Raw genomic sequence first — 21,973 nt, forward strand, 5'->3', positions numbered from 1 at the left:
TGTCAACCTAGAGGTCACACACACACACAGTGGTTCCTTTAAACAATGATTCCCAAAATATTGACACAAGAAGACTGCTTTACATGGGATAAGCTTGACACAAGCTGAATAATATATAAGCGCTTATAAATGAAAGCATTTAACTGTAGGAAATAATTCAGATGATGAATAGTCCAGCTCAATAGACACTTATACAGTAATTACTAAATGTTGTTCCAAAAGTAAAAGGCAGGTCAACATATTTCTTCATAGTCATCGCATGTAAAAAAATACAGGATTGACCATGACATCTGTGATGTCATCATCCATTAAAATTGCTCTTTGGTTCACATTTAAAGCTTGCACTGCTTCAAATAGTCGTCACGTTTATCCTGTCCTATATCACCAACATGGATGCGACCATTATCTGGGACTAGTTCAGGGTTCCCCGGCAGCCCTCTGCTCCACACAGACAGGGGATCTTCTCATCCTCAATGGGAAACTTGTAGTCGTACGTGATCTCTTCATGGATGCTGATCTGCTGTCGGGAGTAGATCACTATCTTCTTTTGGGACTCCACCGTGATGATTTTAGCATAGCAGTTAGGCTGAAACGCAACATGACATCACGCAACATTTGAGTGAGTATAACAATAAATGATCTTAGAAATGGAATTACAGAACTAAATTTGTTAAAAAATATATATCATTTTCTTTAAAGCACAGATTATGACAGTTCTGTATCGCCTCGCTGGCTGCCACGCACATTGCAGCTGTGGTTGATGAACCTGGCTAAATTCCCACACTTGGTGGCATCGATGATAATATCCTGATCGATCCGGAACAAGTAGCTGCTCCCGATGCCCTCGTCCTCGTAGCGTTTCTCCCGCATGTCGGCGATGACCTGAGAGGACACGGAACGGAGAGCCCCCGCTTTGTGTGAAGAAACTCGTGAAATGTAACATGTTCATAGTCATCACATTCAACGGCAGATGGAATAAAGCGATTGACTGAAAAGGCAACACAGCTATTCATGTTTTTGTCCCTTAAAAGATCCTAGAGAAAGAAACGTTTATTTCTGTTTCCACCGCAATTCTTTTTAGGCTCAACTGCAATTGCACCTTTTATGTCCTGAATGTGGAACAAAACAACATCAATGCTTTTTTTCAATATAAAGTGATACAATTCCACAGCTGGGTGGCTGCCGAGCGTGGTCCTCTCCTATTGGCTACTGAGCAGTTACAAAAGAAACCTTGAAGTATCGTCATATATAAGAACGCAATGTGAGTGTTATTTTTCACCTTTATATTTATGTTTCACATGTTTTATATTTATGTTTTATATTATGTTCACTTTTATATATTTTTTTCAACACCAAAGTGATTGATCTTTGTCGGACCTGTCTGATGGTCTGGCCCACGTACTCGATTACCATCTCGTCAACTGCTATGGGCTCCATGGCAAAGAGGCCCCAGTCGTGGATGTGACTGCGGCAGAAACGGATCATTTTCTTGCGGTACTGATGGACATAGAGAAGGAAAGGTTCATCTCTAAGTAAACAGTGTCACCACATTAACGCATAAAAAAAAAACAAGCCAGTCAGTCAATAACGATTATATTAATAATGAAAATTGAACGACCTATGTAGTTTACCAACGTTGGCTTTGTTAGGGATTAACGTTAGGGTTATTTTGAGAGATGTTACATGGCGCCTTACTATTTGTAGAGCAACTTGTCTCGGTATCGGTGAGGAACTAACCTGGAGCTGGTTGAACTTGACCAGGTCACTGTCACAGCTGAAAAAGGACAGCAGGCGGCGCTGTTCTGACCTGAAGTCGGACCCGGCCCGCAGAGAGGTCTGCTGGCTGGCTGAGGTGCATGATCTCTGGGTAAACGCAGAACTTTGATCCAATCTGCCCTTATTAGGAATTTAATGCCCTAACCGAGGGAACAAATACTATAATCCTGTTGGTATCCAGTACTACCTGAGTGCTTGCAGACGGAGGCTCCAAGGTCAGCTGCGTGTCATTGAGGTATTTCATTTTATCCCTCCTGCTGATTTTGTAGAAGCCCTCGCTGCGGGCGGAGCCAGTCACATGACTCCCCGGCCACGCATCGTGTTCTTCATTCTTCTCTGGTCTGATTCTGGTCAGTGGTGGAGGGGTGAAGGAGTTCATAACATGCAACGCTGCCTTCGACTCAGCATCGAGCTAATCTGATCTTGTACACGTACTTCTACTGTTTTCTGGTTGAAATGTTCCACTCAGAGCATGGTATTACCACACTCTGAACATTATATAAATACATCTCTCATCTATATTGACAAATTGACCAATAATATGGAGCCAAAACTAACTCATATATTACTCTTGATCTTAATTGTTGAGTCTTTTACTTCAAAAATAATTTTGGGATACTGCTTGCTTAGATTATGTATGAATGAGTTGATTTGTGTGCTTTAAATTAATATGTAAAAAATCAGACCCAACAACCCTCCGTATTGAGCGGAAGTATAAAATAAATTGTTTTGTATTAAACACAATAGAACACATTTCTTCTTGTGAACTGATGGTTAATTCAGGTTTTCGCTACAGTCTACTTACACATAGCAGCTTATTGAGATTTTCAATGTTTTGATAATATTTAAAAACTCAAAATAAGTCTCAAAAGAAGGTGCAAGAATAAGGAGTAACTCATCCGGATAAGGTCGTGCCATCAAACCATCTGCACACATGACCTCTGACCTGACCAATCCAGTAACATTTAGATTCGGACGGTCTTTTTTAATTAGTCTACAGACCCACCACTTAAAAAGGATATGAGGGTGAGGAATCCAGCGGGTGTCACTGAGCCACCCACACCCACTGTCCTCCCGTAGCAGCCTCTCATACATGGCCTGCAGAAGCTGTTCATCCTCCTCATCTAGGCCTTCACTCCAAACATCGTGGAGGATGTTGGTCTCCTCGCACTGTGACCGGGACCAAGGGGGAGATCCGGGGGAGGGAGCAGCCATCGTCTGCCGTCGCCTCTGACGCATCCACCTTCTCCTCCTCCTCATCCTCTGTCGCCTCCACCTCCGCTGCTCTGTCCTCAGCAGGGCCCTCTCCGGACCCCGCCGATTCTCCTCATGCAGGAGCCCCGGCATATTCTCCAGCCCCTGCAGGGGCTTGGACGCGGCCCCTGCACCGATCCGAGCGCCTTTTGGTACGGGAGTCTCTGCAGAAGAGTCGGAGAGGCTGCAGGGACAGGAAACCATGATGGGAGAACCTCCCAGGAAGTCATCGCGCGATAGGGGCGGCACTGTATTTCTTCTCTTCCTGCAAACTGCAGCTCTACAGTGAAGGTGCATGTCCCTCCCTGGGGTCTTTGGGGTCTTGATGTACGGGTTGTTGGACAGGGATGGGAGTGGGAGTGGGAGTGGGAGCGGGCTGCTGAGAGGAGGACTCATCACCCTGCTTCCTGCTGAAGGACTTGTGTCTCTGCCGGGCGTGGCAGGACATCTTGCGGAGCCGAACGGGGTCCATCCACTCCTCTCCTCTGTTCCGGGTGTTTTCGGCATGTCCTGGTACGTGGGATACGGGGCGTGAATCGCGGCAGGGAACAGATCGGAGGCGGGACTCGCCGGAGGGAGGGAGAAGAGCTCACTTTCAGAGTTCTCGCCATCCGAAAGGGCTGCGCCCCCCCGGCCTGGCGTGCGTGGCCGCTCCACCGACTTTGCGGCAGGAGGCAACGGCTTGTCCGCAAGCAGCAGATCAGGATCGCTGTCTTCCAGGGAGCCAGTGGGGGTGAGGGGCCTCAAAAGAGACCCCCCCACCCATTCCGGGCTCTCCATCTCCAAATCAAAAGGCTCCCTGACTACAGCCATAAATCACAGGGAATAAAAAAATGAATACTGGTGTCCATGCATTTTCAGCATATCTTTCATAATTGTGCATATACCGTATGTTTTGATCGCAACCTCTGAAATAAGTCAAATGTAAGATATTCAGCTAAACATTTTAACATCTTAAATTACTTTCCTAACATGGTTATAACATGCTAATATTCTATAACAAGTAACTTTCATGGAAAACAAGCTGAAATGCCATTCATAAGTCGTAAATTGTAGTTCACCCAGACATAAAGATTAAAGATTTCAAAACATTTAACCTTGGATTCCTATTGGTGATGGGGGCCTCAGTAGATCCTGGTTCCCGTTGGTTTGGATCGCCATCACTGGGTCCAGAGCACCGGGGTCCTGCACACAGCCTAAGCACTGGTCTTCTTCCAGACGTGTTCTAAGCCCCCCCACCAACCATTCCTGCATGGTTAGTTCCAGCTGCGCACCCGGGGTGAGTGGGGCCAAAGGGGTGGCCGGGGCCTCGAGCTCCATCGACTCCTCATCTGAGGATATCACTATGCACTCCTCGCTCCTGTCCTCCTCCGTGAACTCGTCCTCTTCAGAGCTGCTGTCGTCGTCGGATGAGACCTCAGTGCCGGCTGAGGAGGAGGACTCGCAGGAGTCGAAGTGGGAGGAGCATTCGCTCTCCTCTGAGGAGCTGCTTGTCGCATCTGACAGAAACTCTTCAATCAAAGAAATAAGAAATTAGTATTTTCATCTAAAAGAGCTTGGTACAACGGCGGGATAACATGATTTCTAACATACCGCTGTCTGAGTAGTGCATTGCATCAGCAGATTTGGAGGTGATCACCTGGACCCCTGTGCGTTCCGGTCTTTGCACGGCCTCATCAGCCCCCTGCACATCATGATCCTCTATGTCAAACTATGGGATGCACAAAATCAAACAATTACATCCTGTGTAGGGGTGGGACAAAATATTGATACCGGAATATATCATCATACTTCCTCTTGCGATACCTTTTCCTAACACTGGCGCCAAATATCGATATTGTTATTAAAATTTGCTGGTGCTCTAAACTAGTGGTGTAGTGGAACCTAGATGATCCGATATCCGTATGGATTGCCCCCGACAGTTCCGGACACACTTGAACCGCGGATTAATTGCAGAATTCAACCATCATAGTGAAACAGTTTTACTGCCATCTCGATGCAGGGTTGCGGTGAAAAGATGATAGACGAGACAGTTGCGTGCTGTGTTTTACTCTGAAGTGCAATGATTGGTTTATGGTACGTCTCGCTGTCTATGCTATCTCTTCGCCGGCTCTGAATCTGAAAAAAAAATGTCCTTTAAAAATAAACGAAAAGGAAAGGGTTTATTTATTTAACTAAATTTCCTCATTTATATATTTATATCTATATCTATTTATACATTCATTGCGTTGTTTCTTTATTTCAGGATTTATTTCATAGGCATATTTATTTATTGACGTATTTATTTATGTGTGTCTCATATTGTTTTAAGCTTTAATATAACAATTGAGTATTGATCAATTGAGTATTTTATATAGATTACATTATTCGTACATTGTTTCAGCTCAGTTGTCAAAATCTGTGAAACTGACACCACGCTGCATTAATACATCCTACTTTTTGCCTTTTTAGTGGTATTTTTTCTTCTTCAGTTACACAGGTATCGTGATGTATCGTAGATGAATTGTCTTGCAATGTATCGAGTATCGCAGAATCACTGTATCGTGACACCATCATTATCGTGGTCAACGTATCGTGATAGTAACGTATCGTGAGTTACTCTGCGATTCCCACCGCTAGTCCTGTACTTTTGAAATGACATTAAAGCACTTGACTTGTTACTTTACTTCTTACGATTATTAAAGTGGCTATGAAGCAAAGTCTCTTTGACCTGGACTTGAGTAGCATTGTTTACTGCCGTCGAAGCCTCCTCTTTGTCGGGTGTAATGTCCGCTTCCTGCTGCGTGTCGCCGTCTTCACTGGCTTCATCATCGTCGCTCTCCAGCTGAATCGGTCGGGCGTGTCGGCGTTTCAGGGTTGGACAACCAGCTCCTGATAAATCCTCAGATGGCTGTTCTGCTCTATCGCTCCCCTTTTCCAGTTCTAAGGTCATGTGAAAAGTAAACAAAGTAGACACTCAAAACTGCAGTCACTGTTCATAAAATCACTTCAGGCAATGAAACTTTTTGAAGACCACTGACCTGGATTTTCGATCTGATATTCTTTTTGATGTGCAGAGGCTGTGTTTTCTAGGCCTTCTGAACGGCAAGCACCACTGGCTCCTTTCCTTTTAACCTACATCAAGCCCACAATAATATAAGTAACAACACAGGCATAATCAAAAGTCAAGATCAAGTAGCATTCACTAAGCTTTGAGGCCTTGGTGCGACCTTGAAGGAGGGCAGCGGAATCGATTCATGGCGGCCAATTATCGGTCTGAGGGGATTGATTGGTTTGGCCTTCTCATCCATTCTTCCCAGTCTGGCTTTAGAAGGAGACTCAGCCACCTTGGAAATAATAAAAAGCATGAAAGAAGATATACAAGATATAAGATAAGGCTTAGTTTGGGTTGGCCAAAACTAAGCCAGTGAAAATTCCAGTGAAAAAAAACAGTGTGCACATGAGCTGGCAAACTCACTTTTGCCTTATGTTCTTGGCAGCCCCACCACTCATCAAATGCATTGAAAGCTGTTCCTTCAATCATTCTACGTGTAATGTCCTTCTTAATGATTGACTTCAGCTCCTCCACGATCACTTCCAAAACCTTGTCCATTGTGGCCTTGTGGGGATTCTCCCTCACAGGCACGTACCCGGGTGGAGGCACAAAGGGGTTGAACTGGGCTAAAGGTAAACTAGGCCAGGGTGGCCTGTAAACAAAGGACGCGCTGGCCTGCCTCAGAAGATTCTCCTTGTCCAAGGGCTCGGCAGGTTGCCTGTGTGAAGGGTAGGGATGCACAACAGGTGGAGCTATTAGGGGATGCGGGGGTCCAAGCAAAGAAGTTGGAGGCAGAGGTGGAGGAATAGATGGAGGCGGTACAGTAATGCTGGAGCACAGAACTGGCGGTGGGATCCAGCCAGGAGGGGGGAAATTAATGGGCAGATGGACTGAGAAAGGTGGAATAGGCGGAGGAATGGAGGGAATGGGAAAAGTGAAAGGATGGACCGGCAAAGGAGAGTGTCCAGACAAATCGGAAGTAAGGGGTCTGGGGGGAGGAAGCTGGCAGGAACCACGGAACAAGGGCAGAGGAGGGTGCTGTGGCATGGAGGAGGGTCCAATTGATATGAAAGCAGCAGATTTCCTTTTGAGGGTCTCCGTCTCCTCATTTGGTGCATGATGCTCCTGTTAGGGTGGAAAGAAACACGACCAAATAAGGACTGAAACAGGGCCACACATAATAACAAGATAACCTGCTAGTACTACTTTTATACTATTGCCACAATTACTTACACTACAGAATGTTTGGAATTTGTGTTACCTTAGGACATGAAAATGAATAGGGCCTTTTCTTATCGGTCCCCTTGGAGGCCTGATTTCCATTTACCCTCCTTTCCATATGTTTGAAGAGAGGTGATGTGGTGACTCTTAAAAGTGAAGCAACTGCCTGGACGGTCTCCTCCTCTTCAGTGTCAGGGAGAGGCGTCGGACTAACATCCACAAGACCATCGGGGGAGGATGGCTTTTTGCTGATTGGTGGCGATCCATCAAGGCCTGGTGTTCCGTAAAGGGAATTTAAGTCAGAGGCTGGAAAGTTCTCTGCAGCCCCAGCAGCCTCCAAACTGCCATCATCAAAACAGGAGCCGTCGGCACTCTTACTCTTGTTCAGCAACATCTCAATACGGGAGTCCAGGCTCTCGAGCTCTGGATGTAGGCCTTCACGAGCTGCATCGACAGGGGACGCTGGTAACTCTGTTACACGTGATTGGTAGACAGGCCCCTTCTCAGCTGCGACATTAATGCTCAAGATAATAGGAGAGCTGATGTTCACATTAAGGGATGTAGTTGGAACCTCACTGCACTCAGGAAGGGAAGTCTCTGTGTGGTGACCGTCAGAGGAGATTGTGTTCTGACTGCACAAGGCAGGCCGCAGGCTGGGACCTGCACCTGTCATCTGGTCGGGCAGGAAATGTTGCGGTTGGAGGTGTTTCACAATGAAGCTGATGTCAGAGCTATTATGCCGTCTTCCAAAATGCCTTGCTCGTTTGCGAGAGTAGACTTCACGTCTCGACAGCGTGTGAACACTGAGGATGGACTGCTCCCCCTGGTGGACCGGAGTGGCCTGCAGACTGGAGTAGCAAGAGTCTTGGGACAGAGGCGTCCCAGAGAGGCAAGGAGTACGAGGGGTTCCCTGAGATTGTGGCGTCAACCCAAAGCTGTATGGTGTATCCTGCCAAATACTGGAGTAGGCTGTGTCCAGAGAGAGAGATGTACAAATGCTGGAAGGGCTGGAAATGCTAGCCTCTCTCTCTGTAGGTTTGCAACCCTGAAGGAAACAGGACAAAAAAAACCCCATTCAAACGATTGTTATAATGGTGCCATTACTTAACACAAAGCAAACACAATTGGGTAGTAGATATGTAAAAACCATTTCAATAATATCACAAATGCTAAAAGGTAAGAAGACAAAGAACCACATTACCGACAGCTTGTCAATAAACCTTTGAAGGGTTTCTTCATCGCTACCCACTGGCAACGTCCAAGGATCACAGAGCCCATCGAAAAGGAGCTGGAGGTATCGCTGCCTGTTGGCGCCTGAAGGAGGGTTTCAATTTATGGTTGGGTAAGTATAAGGTTGGAAGGCAATACGATATAAGAATATGATATCATATGAAACCATACTTTAAAAACACAAAAGAGCATTTCTAAAGTCGTACCTTTTGGATCAATTTCCACATGAATAATGTTCCCCATCACAGAAGTTTGATGAAGGTGCTGAGCAGCATCTTTTGCGGCTTTGACTGTGTCGAAAACAACTTTTCCAATTCCCAAGTGCTTCTTGCTCTTGGGGTTGTAAAATATTTCCACCTCGTCGACATGGCCGTACTTATTACACATGTCAGTCAAGAAGCCCTCCTTTACATTGTCATTTAACCTGACGAACGTAACTTCTTTGGGAGGAATGGGCCCAACATAGCATTCATCGACCTGAAACACAAGGCAAGCGTCTCCGTCACGTCGTCACGTTCACTTTCATGTGAATGGTCATTATCTCGATTAATTTTGCACCTTAAATTTGGGAACTGTGAAGTCATTGATTTTAGATCCGCTCCACAGGCGACAGATTCTGGGATCTCGGACTGCGTTCACTGGAAACACCCCTAGGTCCCGAACCTGGAAGACAGGCTCAGTTTTAATGTGGAAAGCACCATTATTACTTGTGGGAATACTCTTGTGAAACAAACATGTGTTGAAAGATATAATGTAATATATCATGTGAATATACAGTATGTAAGGAATACACATAAATTCAGCAATACATGGTAATATAGATTTTGTAATGTAATCCATTATATATATATATATATAAAATGGATTACAAAATACCTGTACTTTTTCAACCATTGAGTGTATTTCATTACTGAATTATATTTTTTCTGTAATAAATATGGTTAATAATAATAATAAATACTACTACTACTACTACTGCTTCTACTAATACTACTGCTACTACAACTACTACTACTACTACTACTACTACTACTACTACTACTACTACTACTCATAATTATAATAATAATAATAATAATAGTAATAAATAACTCTTTCCAACATATAACAGCTCGTCACTAATAGACTATATTCTATAATATATTGAAAACACATTATTAATCATATTATGTCGGAAAACATTTTTGTTTCGTTAAAACAACAACAAATGAAACGAAAGTCTTACGGGTATGTTAAAATGCTGTCCGTCAAAACGGTAAACTTTGTGAAATCCATTCGTCAGCAATGGGTCTATGATGAGTTTGCAACTTGTCCAGATTTGAGGTGCTGTCTGTTGATCGCTTTCCATCACACTCAGCAAACCTAGAAAATACAAGACAACACAGATGTAAAATGATCACCTTACAAAACAACAAAACGAAAACATGTCACATCAACGGGCCTCCATTGCAACACGCCCCACCAGGTGATGGAGAGCATCACCTGCATCCCTCTCTCAGACACCTGACGGTTTGGAGCGGTTTGGGGAGAAAATACAGAAGGATCAGGCACATGAACACATTCAATAACGTCCAGTGACCGAACCTGCATTAAAGTTCCATCCTTTGATGAGCCTACATGCTGCCGCTCTCATTTGAGGTCTTTTCAGTGTTCGCAAGAGATGGCCCGGCTTAGGTGCGCTCCCGGATCCTTCCGCGTCCGACGGCGAGACCACATTACTGGCGAGGAATAGATCCTTCCGCGACAGGTGAGCGTTATTCAATTCAGTGCCATTACTAGCGAGAAATAGATCCTTCCGCCGAAATGAAAATGAAGGGACAACGGACCTAACGGTTTTGTAAAAACTAATAAAAATAAAAATAAATTAAATAAAACAAATGAATAATAAAATTCTTCCTCTTCTTCTTCTTCTTCTTCTTCTTCTTCTTCTTCTTCTTCTTCTTCTTCTTCTTCTTCTTCTTCTTATAATAATAATAATAATAATAATAATAATAATAATAATTATGTTTCATTCAGTTGAATGCCATTATTACAAGTGAGGTGCCAAGCAGTAAGCAGGGTCCAGGGTAGTCGGCCCTTCGTTAAAGTTCAATGGACGAGTGTGTGCTTTGGCTCTCCATTGTGTTTTGTGACTGCAGAAGTTCATTTGTGGATCGGGCGGTGTTTGCAACCGTGGGGGGGTTTCCTACACCGCAACTAACGGCAGTTATCATTCTGAAGCAGGGCTGCATGAGTATGGCTGAAATGATAAACACGATTATTTTAGTCAACATTGTGGTCACAATTATTTATCATGATTATTGATCCATTTTGAGGAACGTCATAATTTTATGGCTCTTTGTAAATCAACGGAAATCTTCCTTTATAATAATAATGTATTTTATAAACCTATAAGTAAATCAACTAAGGTAAGTGGTTTAACTGGTTTCATTGTGGAGGATATATAATGAAATTATTTGTGTGTAGTGGTCTATACCAAAAATACAAAAAGAATGAAAATATTTTCAAACACACATGGTTATTGTTATCAGTAATTATAATTCAAGATTCAAGAGGTTTATTCGTCACATACATATACATACTTTCATATATATATCCAGTGAAATGTAATTCAGGAAGTTTCTATACATTCATATCTCTGAAATATCTATAAATTCTGACAGTGGTGTTATTGTGTTTATATTTTGTAGAACCTACTCTGGTGCGTGCCAGTTGTCCTCAGAAGTGTATATATTTATGAGTTTTAATACGCTGTGCTTTGTTTAATCCAATTATCTTCTGGTAGTGGGCTGGTGATACGTTAATCACAGGCTTCAACAACCAAATTGTATTTTAAATGTCCCGACGGACCGGGCAGAGGCTGGCCGGTGGTACACCTGATGCCTAATAAATAGAGCTGCAGGCAACAATGCACAGGTTCAGGTTTGTCGCAGCAATTGCACCAATGGCAACAATGGGATCAACTGAAATAAACAATAATTAAGTTAATAACCTAAACTGGATCTTAAACCGTTACGAACATTTCGTAGCTTCACCAGTGATGGTGGTTATGCTCACTGACTCAGAATACATGTGAACCTATAAGCACGACACAAAAACAATCAGGTTTGAAGTCAAAGTCCACAAGGTTTATGCCAAAGAAAAAACAGGCAGGGGTCAAAACCAGGACCTCAGTTAGAGAAGGCAAACTTATGCGACAGCAGGGAACTGGCAGAGATTCGGAGCGGAATTAGGAATTAGTTACGGGAAAGCTCAGCGTAATGCAAGAAACAATCTAGCAGGGAACAAAGGGAAGTGGACTGGTATTTAAACTGAGGGACTAATGAGGGAATGAGCTGAAGGAAACCAGAAGGGAAGAAGGGACGCCTTTGTGAAATTCTTCACGGGAAATTTGCGGGCAAAAATAAAAAAAATGTCTTAAGGTTTTCTTGGGAATCATGATGGGAGTACCGAGGGTTCAACCGGTGCAGCTGCCCAGGGGCCCAGTGGCCGATAGGGGCCCATCCCATTGGCGCGCCAGCAATAGTCAGTCCGCCATCGGCGGGCGGCCTGTCCCCCGAGGTGGTGTCTTTCAAACAAGTGAACTGTATACAGAAATGATTCGACTAGATTCTACATATTGTCATCGCACAGAGTACAAGTACTGAGTCAACAAAATGCATTTCTCTGCATTTTATCCATCCAAGTAACTGCGTATCTAAGAGCACTTCATATATCAGTTGTAGTTTAAATGTAGCTTTACAAAAAACAAAAGATAATGCTTAATTAATTGCAAATGGGACAAATATTGAATGCCCTTCTCTAATGTGCCCCCCCAAATTATGGAAACAGCAATTATCATGGAAAAGTATTAATTACAATACTGTCGTGGTAGCTGAAGTTTGTTGGGCATTACAATGCATGGTAAAAATCTTTGATGTACATGATCGATTCAAGTGGTATTTACTGTAGTTGCTTCTTTTACCAATTGAGAATATCCGCATTGCTGCAGTACATTGTCAACACACATTTGACAGAGTAAGGGTAGGTACATTGGTGCATATGACCATCAAATTGAATGCAGATCAGCCATTGCTATCGCTGTGTAATTGATGCTGCAATTTGATTGGCTGGTGGTGGCCATTTTGTTTATTTGGACCAAATTTGTAAATTTGAGTTACGGAAAACAGATTTTGGACTAAATAAAAAATGGCGGAGAATGACATATCGCTATTGAAAGTTATACGATTGCCATAGTGCCACTTCCGGTTCTGGTGACGTCTTTGCTGTGCGTTACTTCGTTGAGATGAGATGGTACACGCTGTTGACTCAATACAGATGAGGAGATTTCTGGTTCCGGTGAGAGCTACCACTTCCGGTTCCGGTGACGTCTTCGCTTGTGCGCTGTTGCTGCTGCTGTTGCTGCTGTTTTTGCTGCTGCTATTGTTGCTGCTGGTACAGTAGCCGCTAGTTTTGTTATTGCTGCTGGTGTTGTTGTTGGTGCTGCTAACCTTATGCCTTAACTGGTGTTGTCATTGCTGCTGCTAACTTTATACCTAAACTTAACCATCTCTGACCTTGTACCCTAATTTAAATATCTCTAACTTTGTACCCAACTCATCATCTCTAACATCTCTAACCTGAGTGACTTTTCCGGTGAGAGCCACCACATTCCCGGTTCCGGTGAGGTCTTCACGTGTGTGTTGCTGTTGTTGCTCCTGCTTTGGTTTTGCTGTTGTTGCTGCTGGTGTTTGTGTTGCTGCTGTGGCTGCTGCTGCTATTTCTGTTGCTGTGGTTGTTTCTGTTGTGATATTACAGTTAGAGGATCATAACAAGGGTGTGTTTTCGGAGAGAGAGAGAGTCAAAAGGATCTCCCTCCCGGGGTCTGATTGACAACTTCACCCGTAACTTAGGGACGCTAAGTAAAGGACCGTGACTGGATTAAGATGAGATGGTGCACACAGTTGAAATTTCCGTTTCCGGTGAGGGCTACCACTTCCGGTTCCGGTGACGTCGTTGCTGTGCTTTACTTCGTTGAGATGAGATGTACACACTGTTGACTCAATACAGATGAGTAGATTTCTGGTTCTGGTGAGAGCTACCACTTCCGGTCTCGGTGACGTCTTCGCTTGTGCGCTGTTGCTGTTGCTGCTACTGTTACTGCTGCTGTCGCTGTTTTTGTTGCTGCTGTTGTCTGCTGCTGGTATTGTCACTGCTGGTGTTGTTGTTGCTGCTGCTGCTGCTGCTGCTGCTGGTGCTGTTCTTGGTGCCGCTCACCTTATACCTTAACTGGTGTTGTCGTTGCTGCTGCTAACCTTATACCTAAACTTAACGCTCGCTTACCTTATACCTCAACTTAACATAACCTTATAACCCGACTTAACCATCTCTAACTCTGAGTGACCTTTCTAGTTCTGGTGAGAGCTACCACTTCCGGTTCCGGTGACGTCTTTGCGTCTTTGTGCGTTGCTGCTGTTGTTGCTGCTGGTGTCGATGTTGCTGCTGCCATTGTTGTTGTTTCTGTGGCTGTTGTTGCTGCTGCTGTTGTTGTTTTCTGTTGCTGTTGCTGTTGTTGCCACTGTGGTTGGAGTCACTTTTATTGTTGTTTTTGTTGTCTTTGTTGTTGCTTTTGTTGTTGCTGTTGTTTCAGTTGCATTCTTTTGTAATGATTGGCTGACAACTACGTTCTACGTGCAGATTATGTAAAATAGACATTTTTTGTAAACTTTGAAAAGGAGAAGAGGTGGGAACGTTCTCCAGGTTGTGAGTTTATGAAGAGGTTTCATTAAGAAAAACAAACAAACAAACTGTTGAAAATGAATTGTGGTCAAACTACGGGGTAAAAGCCCAGTCAATAATTTGTATTTGGGGCAGTCCAGACATGCTGTTTGATGAACATTTGGCCATATTTGTAGTCAGAAATAAAACGTTTTGGGCAAAATTCAAAATATAAAATATATTATGATGCAAATGGGCGGCACTATTCGTAATAGACTCGGCATGACCCAAGGAATCCATGGACGCAAGGATTTTGTGGTCTTCTGACCAGCGGTTTAGAAGTTATTAAACAAAACGTAAAAGCAGTCATTGTAGCGAGTCATCTAAGTTTGGTGTCCATGGGTTTCACGGACACCCACACCGTGGGTATTCCAGGCACTTTCAGACGGAGAATGGTTTCATTGAGAATGAGTTTATTGAGCGAAAAAGCTGAGTATCCTTCGAAAGAAAAATCCAAAACCTCTCTCTAATCTATACATGGATGGCGAAGAGGAGCTCTCTTCTGTAGTACAATCCTTATAGAATTTTACATTTCCCCTTTCCTTTAGGGTTGTTACAAGAGTTGTTCTATTTGTTTACATCTGGCTTGTCTCCACAGAGGCTGCCAGGCTGTGCGGTCTGTGGAAGCATCCTCCCCCATCCATCTCTCCAGAAAACACCACCATGAAAGGATAACAGTGTAAGCAGGGGAATACCGATAAGGCGATAAAAACAAATTCAAGGTTGCTGTTTATATAAACAGCAACCTTGGATTTGTTCATATATATATATATACTGTGTGTTTGTGTGTGTGTATATATATATATATATATATATATATATATATATATATATATATATAATGTTTCCAGTGGATTTCTTTCACAGACATCTTCCAAGAACTTGCATTTGAACATATGTTCTGGATCTTTGCCTGCTCTGTGTAGTGTTCACTCTCCTCCTTTCCTGCAGAAAAAGTCCAGTCAAAATTAATTTAGGCAGTGTTTTATTTTTATTTAACAAACTGGCAGAAGTTCCTGCTATTACAAGTGCAGTGCATCACAGATAAGCAAGACAATCAAAACACTTGATGCAATAGAAAGCACCTGTCGAAAAAAAACAAAAACGTGCTATGTGAAAGAAATAAACCACATATAAATACAAATAAACCATTTCCTTGATCTATTTTGAAAAATGTCTTGATTACATGTAGTAGTCAAGAAAACCCCCTGCAATATTCAAGGGTGATACTGCAAATATTACAATAAATAATTTTGCATCATACCTATACATAGCTATTTGACTGTATTACCTTTGCATTACAATTGCAGTAATATGCTTTGAGTGATATAACAGATCTGTGCATTGAAAAGTCGATGAATGTACCCTTTCACGTCAATAAAATGACTTCATCACTTTGAGAGAGACAGTTTCTCACAAGCAACAAATGTTACAATGTGCCAGAAGACAACGACAAAAAATGCCATTGTATATTCCAAAAAGTCTAAATACAGGTTCCATGAAAATAAGCTAGTCTGTAAACCCCAAAAAGTATAAAATGTAACATCAAAACATTTCACAAAACACTCTTTTACATCGAGACAAAATAAAGAAAAATCCATGCTTTGGAGAAGAATTCACCATTTAAAGCACATAACCATGTTTATGAGGAAGTGGCAGGATGACTAAGTCATAAAAAGTCATAAAAGCATCCATTACATGAGGGTAAAATGGGTAAAAATATGAATTATATTTTCATCCATTAATATTTAAATGTAATTCACATTATCTAAAGCTTAATCGTATATGTTTGATCAGTTTTCCCATTAAATAATACCTTTCTTTATGTATTTTAGATAGAAAAAATTAGTACATTATACTCTTTAGAATGCTTCTACTGCATCTTTTGGTACTGAGTGCACTTGAGTGCTTTCGAAATTAAGTGCAAATTTTGGTTTGATACTCTTTTTCACCTCAAGAAATAATACAGTACATCACAACTGCTGCTCAAAATGTTGCTTACGTCAGAAGCACAATGTTAACTGTCCAATGGCACGGTGAAAATGTCAAAAACAGAACTTCCAGGTAAATGTTCCAAAATGTACTGTACATGACCGTGACCAATGTCCACTATTTTACAAAATTAACAACATCTGCTTGCCTTTGGTATCATGAGCAAATTTGCAAAAATGCGGATACATTTGCAATATGGACACAATTATTATGGACACAGCCTGCTTCATAGGGACGACAAAAATGGAGGTTCCGACAACTGAACAAGCTTTTGGTAAATGATGACATATACAGTATGTCCAGTGTGGTAACAGACACTCTGCTGGACAACAGCCAGCTACACAATAATCAAATTACAAACAATCTATCTTTTACTGTTCTACTGCATCTATTAACTGTTAAAATCTCACTGGAAACCAGCCACAGTAAACACATTTGAGACCCACCTTCTAATATAGTATAAGGAGAGTTGAAGCATTTTATACATGAAGGTTCTATATCTTTGTATATATAGAAGTATTACAACAGTTTGTTATTGTGATGTCTAAGCTACCAAAGATGCAATGCAGGGGCCATGCTGTACAATACAGTATTGCCGTGACTAGTAGAATATACAGTATATTACTCTTTATAAAAGACTGGACACCTGTTGGTGCATTTGACCGATTTAGGGGAGTTTGTCGCATCTTTTAGTTCATCAGAACATCGTTTATCTGAACCCTGTGGGGATGGCAGTCATTGGGGAAAAGGCAAACTGACAATTATGGTTGACAAAATTATGATTGTCTATATATTAAAGCTCTTCCCGAATCAGTCAAAGGGGTTTATTCCTACCATGAGACAAGATCTGAGACTTAATCTACAAAGGTAAGATCAATACATTTAAATTTGTCGGAAACAAATGTCTGAACGTCCGATAATACTTCTGTAATTGTAACTTTCACCAGTTTTCAATACATATTTGACGCATAACTGACAGGCGTGGCTGGTGGAAAATAACTCTAGTTTGGTTGAGCGGTAAATTTGATTAAGTTAAACGAGGATAAACTAAACAAGGTTTCTAAAGTCCAGATGCAAAAGAAGACAAGCTTCGGCAAAACTTAGATCCAGCAACTGGATTCTCTACTGCCTCAATGAAAGGCCTCATTGATTTCCACCGACAAGCCTCAATCTAGGTAAATATATTTTTTTATAAAGTGCTGTGAACATGCAGTTTCCAATTGTCCCGAACAAAACCTCAGAACGACAACAGCAACAATAACAACCCCAAAAAACTGCAAATAAACTCAAACTCATTCAGAAACTTGTATCCGTGATTGCAGATAAAGGTTAAATGAGGTTTTGTGATAAGAAAAAAAAAAAGAAGAAAATCACATTGCAGAGTCTGCGCCTCAGGGGAAGTGGCCGGAGACCTGCAGGTCGTCGTTCTCCGCTCTGTGGTCCAGCTGGTTCTGGAGACGGATCACCTGCTCCAGCTCCCGGATCTGCCGGTCCGTTTTGTGGCTGACGAGCGTGCGGTAAAAGTGAACGGCAAACACGATGAACACCAGCCCGAAGGGAACCATGATGCAGGTGGAGGCGATGGCAGCCGCCTTGCCGGAGCTGATGGTGCTGTTCTTCTCGTTGGGGTGCTCCAGGGGCAAGAACTTGACCCAGCACAGGAGCACCACCTCGGTCAGGAACAACAGGGTCCCGATCACCGTGGAGAAGGCCCAGGCCAGCTCGATGTGGTGGTGCATGCGCTCGTGCGGGGATTCGTTCACGGAATTCAAATTGTGCACGTTGCTGACGGCCTCCAGGTTTGGCAGGATGCAGGTGCTTATCATCAGGGCAAAGAGATGCACCGCCACCAGAACCGTGGTGCAGGCGCTGAAGGCGATGAGCAGCCCCGGAGGATAGCTGTGCTTCTGCTCCAGCTGTACCTCCACCATGGCGACCTGGGAAGGAGCACAGAGTCACACAAATCAACGGGGTTAGGCTCAGGTGTGGCACGATGGCACAGTGCATTCTGTGGTCCTGGGTTCAATTCCCACCTGGGGTGCTGTTGGTGGGTTATTTCCCAATTAGGAGCCTTTCTGTGTGGAGTTTGCCTGTGTTTCCTCCATCTAACATCAGTAAGGACCCCCACTAAAAACAGCCATTCATCATCTGACCAGCAATGGACACTTGGAACCTGGGTGTGTCATTGAACGCTGCCCACTGCTCCTGGCTGCCCCCCCCAGGGGAAGGACTAGCCAGGATGGGTAAAATACAGAGGCCACATTTCACTGGCCGCCATCCAAAGCATGTGTATGCATGTGACAATGAAGGATTCTTCTTATGGGAGGCATGGTGGCTCACTGGTTAGCACTGTTGCCTCACAGCGATCACGCCCCCTCCCCATCTGATATGTGAATGTGGAGTTCATTTCATTGAATGTGGATGCTTGTTCCAATATTTAATTTACAACGAGTGAATCAATAAGAAAAAAAAAATAGAAATTGAGGAGTTATCTCAAAATATATATTAAAGTGATTTGGGAAAAAGTATTTGCCCCGTCCTGATCACCTCTATTATTGCTATTTTCTGTTATTCTGTTATTTGTCAAGGAGTTCTCAGCAGTTCTGCAAAGAGCGCACTCCACCGAGGTGTGAAAGGTGAATGTCAAATGAAGGGAGGCAGTTCGCGCTGTTAAAAGTGGAGCAACCACTTGTTTAAGCTTAAGGGGGTGAGTTACTTTTTCACATTGTTGATATGGGCGTTTAAAAGCTTTATTTTTTATTTTTTCCTTCCAGACGAATTTAAATGATAGATCGTTGTTGTTGCACGGCGCCAGTTCACTCCAGGATATTTGACATGTCCTCACATCACGCGCGACACAAAACTGATATCCGGGTTGAAATAACATTAAGGAGGAAGGAAGACTCCGTGAACTTTACAGAACAGGTTACAATGTCCAGGGGGGGGGGGGGTCACCACAAGCCCACGCCTACTCACCATTGCGAAGCCCGACAGCAGAGCCGAGGTGCGGCTGGTGGCTTTCAACTTTGCGCGGCTCAGATAGAGTTTTCTCCACGACAGAGCCTGCAGGGAGTGCTCGTTTAAACTCATTGGGAAAGTTGTTTTTCGGCTGATTTTAAGCTGTCGGCGCCGACCCGTACACCTGGTTGAGAAGCGCGCCGGACAAAGCGTTGAAGCGCCTGGCTGCGTGTAATCATGCAATCCACACGGAACCCGCCCGGGCCAAAACTCCCTTGCAACAGCTGACCGTCCAGGCGCTACGGGGAAACGGGGTTTACCCACAATGCACCGCGGCGCCCAGCCACAGCAGCACCCTGCCACCCTGTGTCATAACACAGTTATTAACACTACATAAATAATTACCGTTATTCTTATTAGATACGATAACAGGAGATAAGAAATGCTAAACACTTTCTTTATTAATCCCTATTATTAATATATATTTTCTCTCAACATTCTTTTTGTGTGTGTGTGTTGTGTGTGTGTGTGTGTGTGTAGTTATTTTTTGTCTGCCGGCAGGTCAAATGTCAGGTCCAATTCGTCTTCTTTGAGAAACAGTTAGGGCACTGAAAGAAAAAAACAAACAAGCACCTTGAAAGATTTTTGCAAAGTTCATACAACCTTTTTTTGGTAAGGCATGTTGAAATACTTTTTTACCTCTTCACAGTACAGAGGACCTATTTGTCAACTCAGCTCAAGGGGGGAGTGTCACCAACAACGTTGCAATATCGTACAATGTAATACACCAATATAATACTAATAATGTGTTATTGCATCACACGAAAACATAGGCACAAAACACTAAAACCCCCATATTGTGTAGCTTCCCCTCATGCTGCCAAAACAGTTCTGACCCGTCGAGGCCTGGACTCCACGAGACCTCTGAAGGTGTCCTGTTGTATCTGGCACCAAGATGTTAGCAGCAGATCCTGTAAGTCCATTTAAGTTGTGAGGTGGGGTCCCCATGGATCGGGCTTGTTGTTCCAGCACGTCCCACAGATGCTTGATCGGACCCTACCCCCGGCCATCCAAATGATGTAGAAGAAAACGTGATTCATCAGACCAGGCCACCTTCTTCCAATGCTCCATGGTCCAGTTCTGACCTCACGTGTCCATTGTAGGACCTTTCTGCGATGGACAGGGGTCAGCGATGGCACTCTGACCGGTCTGACACCTTTCTATAGTAACCAGCATAAACTCTTTCAACAATTTGTGCTACAATAGCTCTTCTGTGGGATTGGACCAGACAGGCTGGACTTCACTCCCCACACGCATACATTTTCCTTGGGCTCCCATGACCCATGTCGGCGGGTCACCAGTTATTCTTCCTTGGACCACTTTTGGTTGGTACTAACCACTGCATACCTGGACCACCCCACAAGACCTGTCGTTTTCGAGATGCTCTGACCCAGTCATCTAGCCATCACAATTTGTCCCTTGTCAAAGTGGCTCAGATCCTTACGCTTTCCCATTTTTCCTGATTACAACACATAACTTCAAGAACTGACTGTTCACTTGCTGCCTAATATATCCCACCCCTTGACAGGTGCCATTGGAACGAGATAGTCAATGTTATTCACTTCACCTGTCAGTGGTTTTAATGTGGTGGCTGATACACACACACACACACACACACTCCTCACAAAAAGTTAGGGATATTTGGCTTTCGGCTGAAATTTATGGAAAATGTAAAAAGTTCACACTACAGTGATATTATATCATGAAAGTAGGGCATTTAAGTAGAAGCATGCAATGGTCATTTCCTTATCTCAAACAATTTATTGAAACAAAGGCCAACAACAGTGGTGGGTATACCACAACAAAAAATGTCAATGTCTCAATAACTTGTCATGTGCCCTTGAGCATCAATTACAGCTTGACAACGACGTCTCATGCTGTTCACAAGTCGACTTATTGTCTGCTGAGGCATGGCCCCCCACTCTTCTTGAAGGGCAGCCCTCAGGTCATTGAGGTTCTGGGGTACGGAGTTACGAGCCTCTACACGGCGACTCAGCTGATCCCATAGGTTTTCTATGGGATTCAGGTCTGGAGAAAGTGCAGGCCACTCCATTTGAGGTACCCCAGTCTCCAGCAGCCGTTCCCTGATGATGCAACCTTGATGAGCTGGAGCATTGTCCTCCATGAAAATTAAATGAGGCCTGTGTTGTCATGAAGGGGCACAATGACTGGATTAATGATGTTATTCAGGTAGTATGGGCTTGTCACTGTACCAAGTGTAGGGCAGTTCTGTATTGACTAGACACACCTGCCCACACTGTAACACCACCACCACCACCACCAAAGGCTCGTCTGGTGACAACAGTGGCTGATGCATAGCGCTCTCCTTGATGTCTCCAACATCGTTGGCGGCCATTATTTCAGCTCAATGTGAATCGTCTTTCATCAGAGAACAGCACTGAGGCCCACTGGTCCCTCGTCCAGCGTAAATGCTCCCTGGCCCATGCAAGACGATGATGCCTGTGCCTGGTGGTGTGGTCAGGTTCCCTTGCAGGTCGTCTAGCACGCAGACCACGCTGATGTCAACGGTTTTGAATGGTCTGACGTGACACTTGGGTGCCTCTCACCTCCCATTCATAATCTGGTTCCGCAGGGCACTGTTCACAATGAAGCGGTCATCAGTGTGGGATGTGGCCAAAGGACGTCCACTTCTATGCCTTTCTGTGACTCTTCCAGTCTCTGTATCTCTGT

General features: G+C 43.6%; 2 protein-coding genes across 2 annotated transcripts; both read right to left on the minus strand.

The window, feature by feature from the left end:
• Nucleotides 1–412: 412 nt before the first annotated feature.
• On the minus strand, nt 413–10,148 carry LOC307233079 (histone-lysine N-methyltransferase SETD1B-A-like; the record flags this gene model as incomplete). Its single annotated transcript, XM_080004292.1, has 19 exons — nt 413–586; nt 745–882; nt 1,378–1,497; nt 1,738–1,863; nt 1,964–2,117; nt 2,786–3,006; nt 3,362–3,540; nt 3,624–3,833; nt 4,128–4,541; nt 4,624–4,741; nt 5,765–5,952; nt 6,559–6,816; nt 7,664–7,729; nt 8,069–8,330; nt 8,487–8,599; nt 8,722–8,992; nt 9,074–9,178; nt 9,741–9,877; nt 10,133–10,148. 19 exons carry the CDS (start codon nt 10,146–10,148, stop codon nt 413–415), a joined length of 3,270 nt encoding a protein of 1,089 aa, XP_079860418.1.
• Nucleotides 10,149–15,240: 5,092 nt separating this feature from the next.
• Nucleotides 15,241–19,457, minus strand: orai1a (ORAI calcium release-activated calcium modulator 1a). The gene is made up of 2 exons (XM_080004072.1): nt 19,241–19,457; nt 15,241–18,201 (listed from the first exon to the last, which is right to left on the minus strand). The coding sequence occupies exons 1-2, from the start codon at nt 19,352–19,354 to the stop codon at nt 17,656–17,658; spliced, it is 660 nt and encodes a 219-aa protein (XP_079860198.1). The 5' UTR covers nt 19,355–19,457; the 3' UTR covers nt 15,241–17,655.
• Nucleotides 19,458–21,973: the final 2,516 nt, after the last annotated feature.

The sequence above is a fragment of the Zeus faber genome (assembly GCF_960531495.2).
Source record: "Zeus faber genome assembly, chromosome: 7".
Classification (NCBI taxonomy): Eukaryota; Metazoa; Chordata; class Actinopteri; order Zeiformes; family Zeidae; genus Zeus; species Zeus faber.

Bases quoted from the DNA above. Each gene is read 5' to 3' on its own strand.
- orai1a (XM_080004072.1), bottom strand. From the start codon at position 19,354: ATGAGTTTAAACGAGCACTCCCTGCAGGCTCTGTCGTGGAGAAAACTC. The intron at 18,202-19,240 runs GTGAGTAGGCGT...GCTCCTTCCCAG, and splicing joins TGCTGTCGGGCTTCGCAATG to GTCGCCATGGTGGAGGTACA.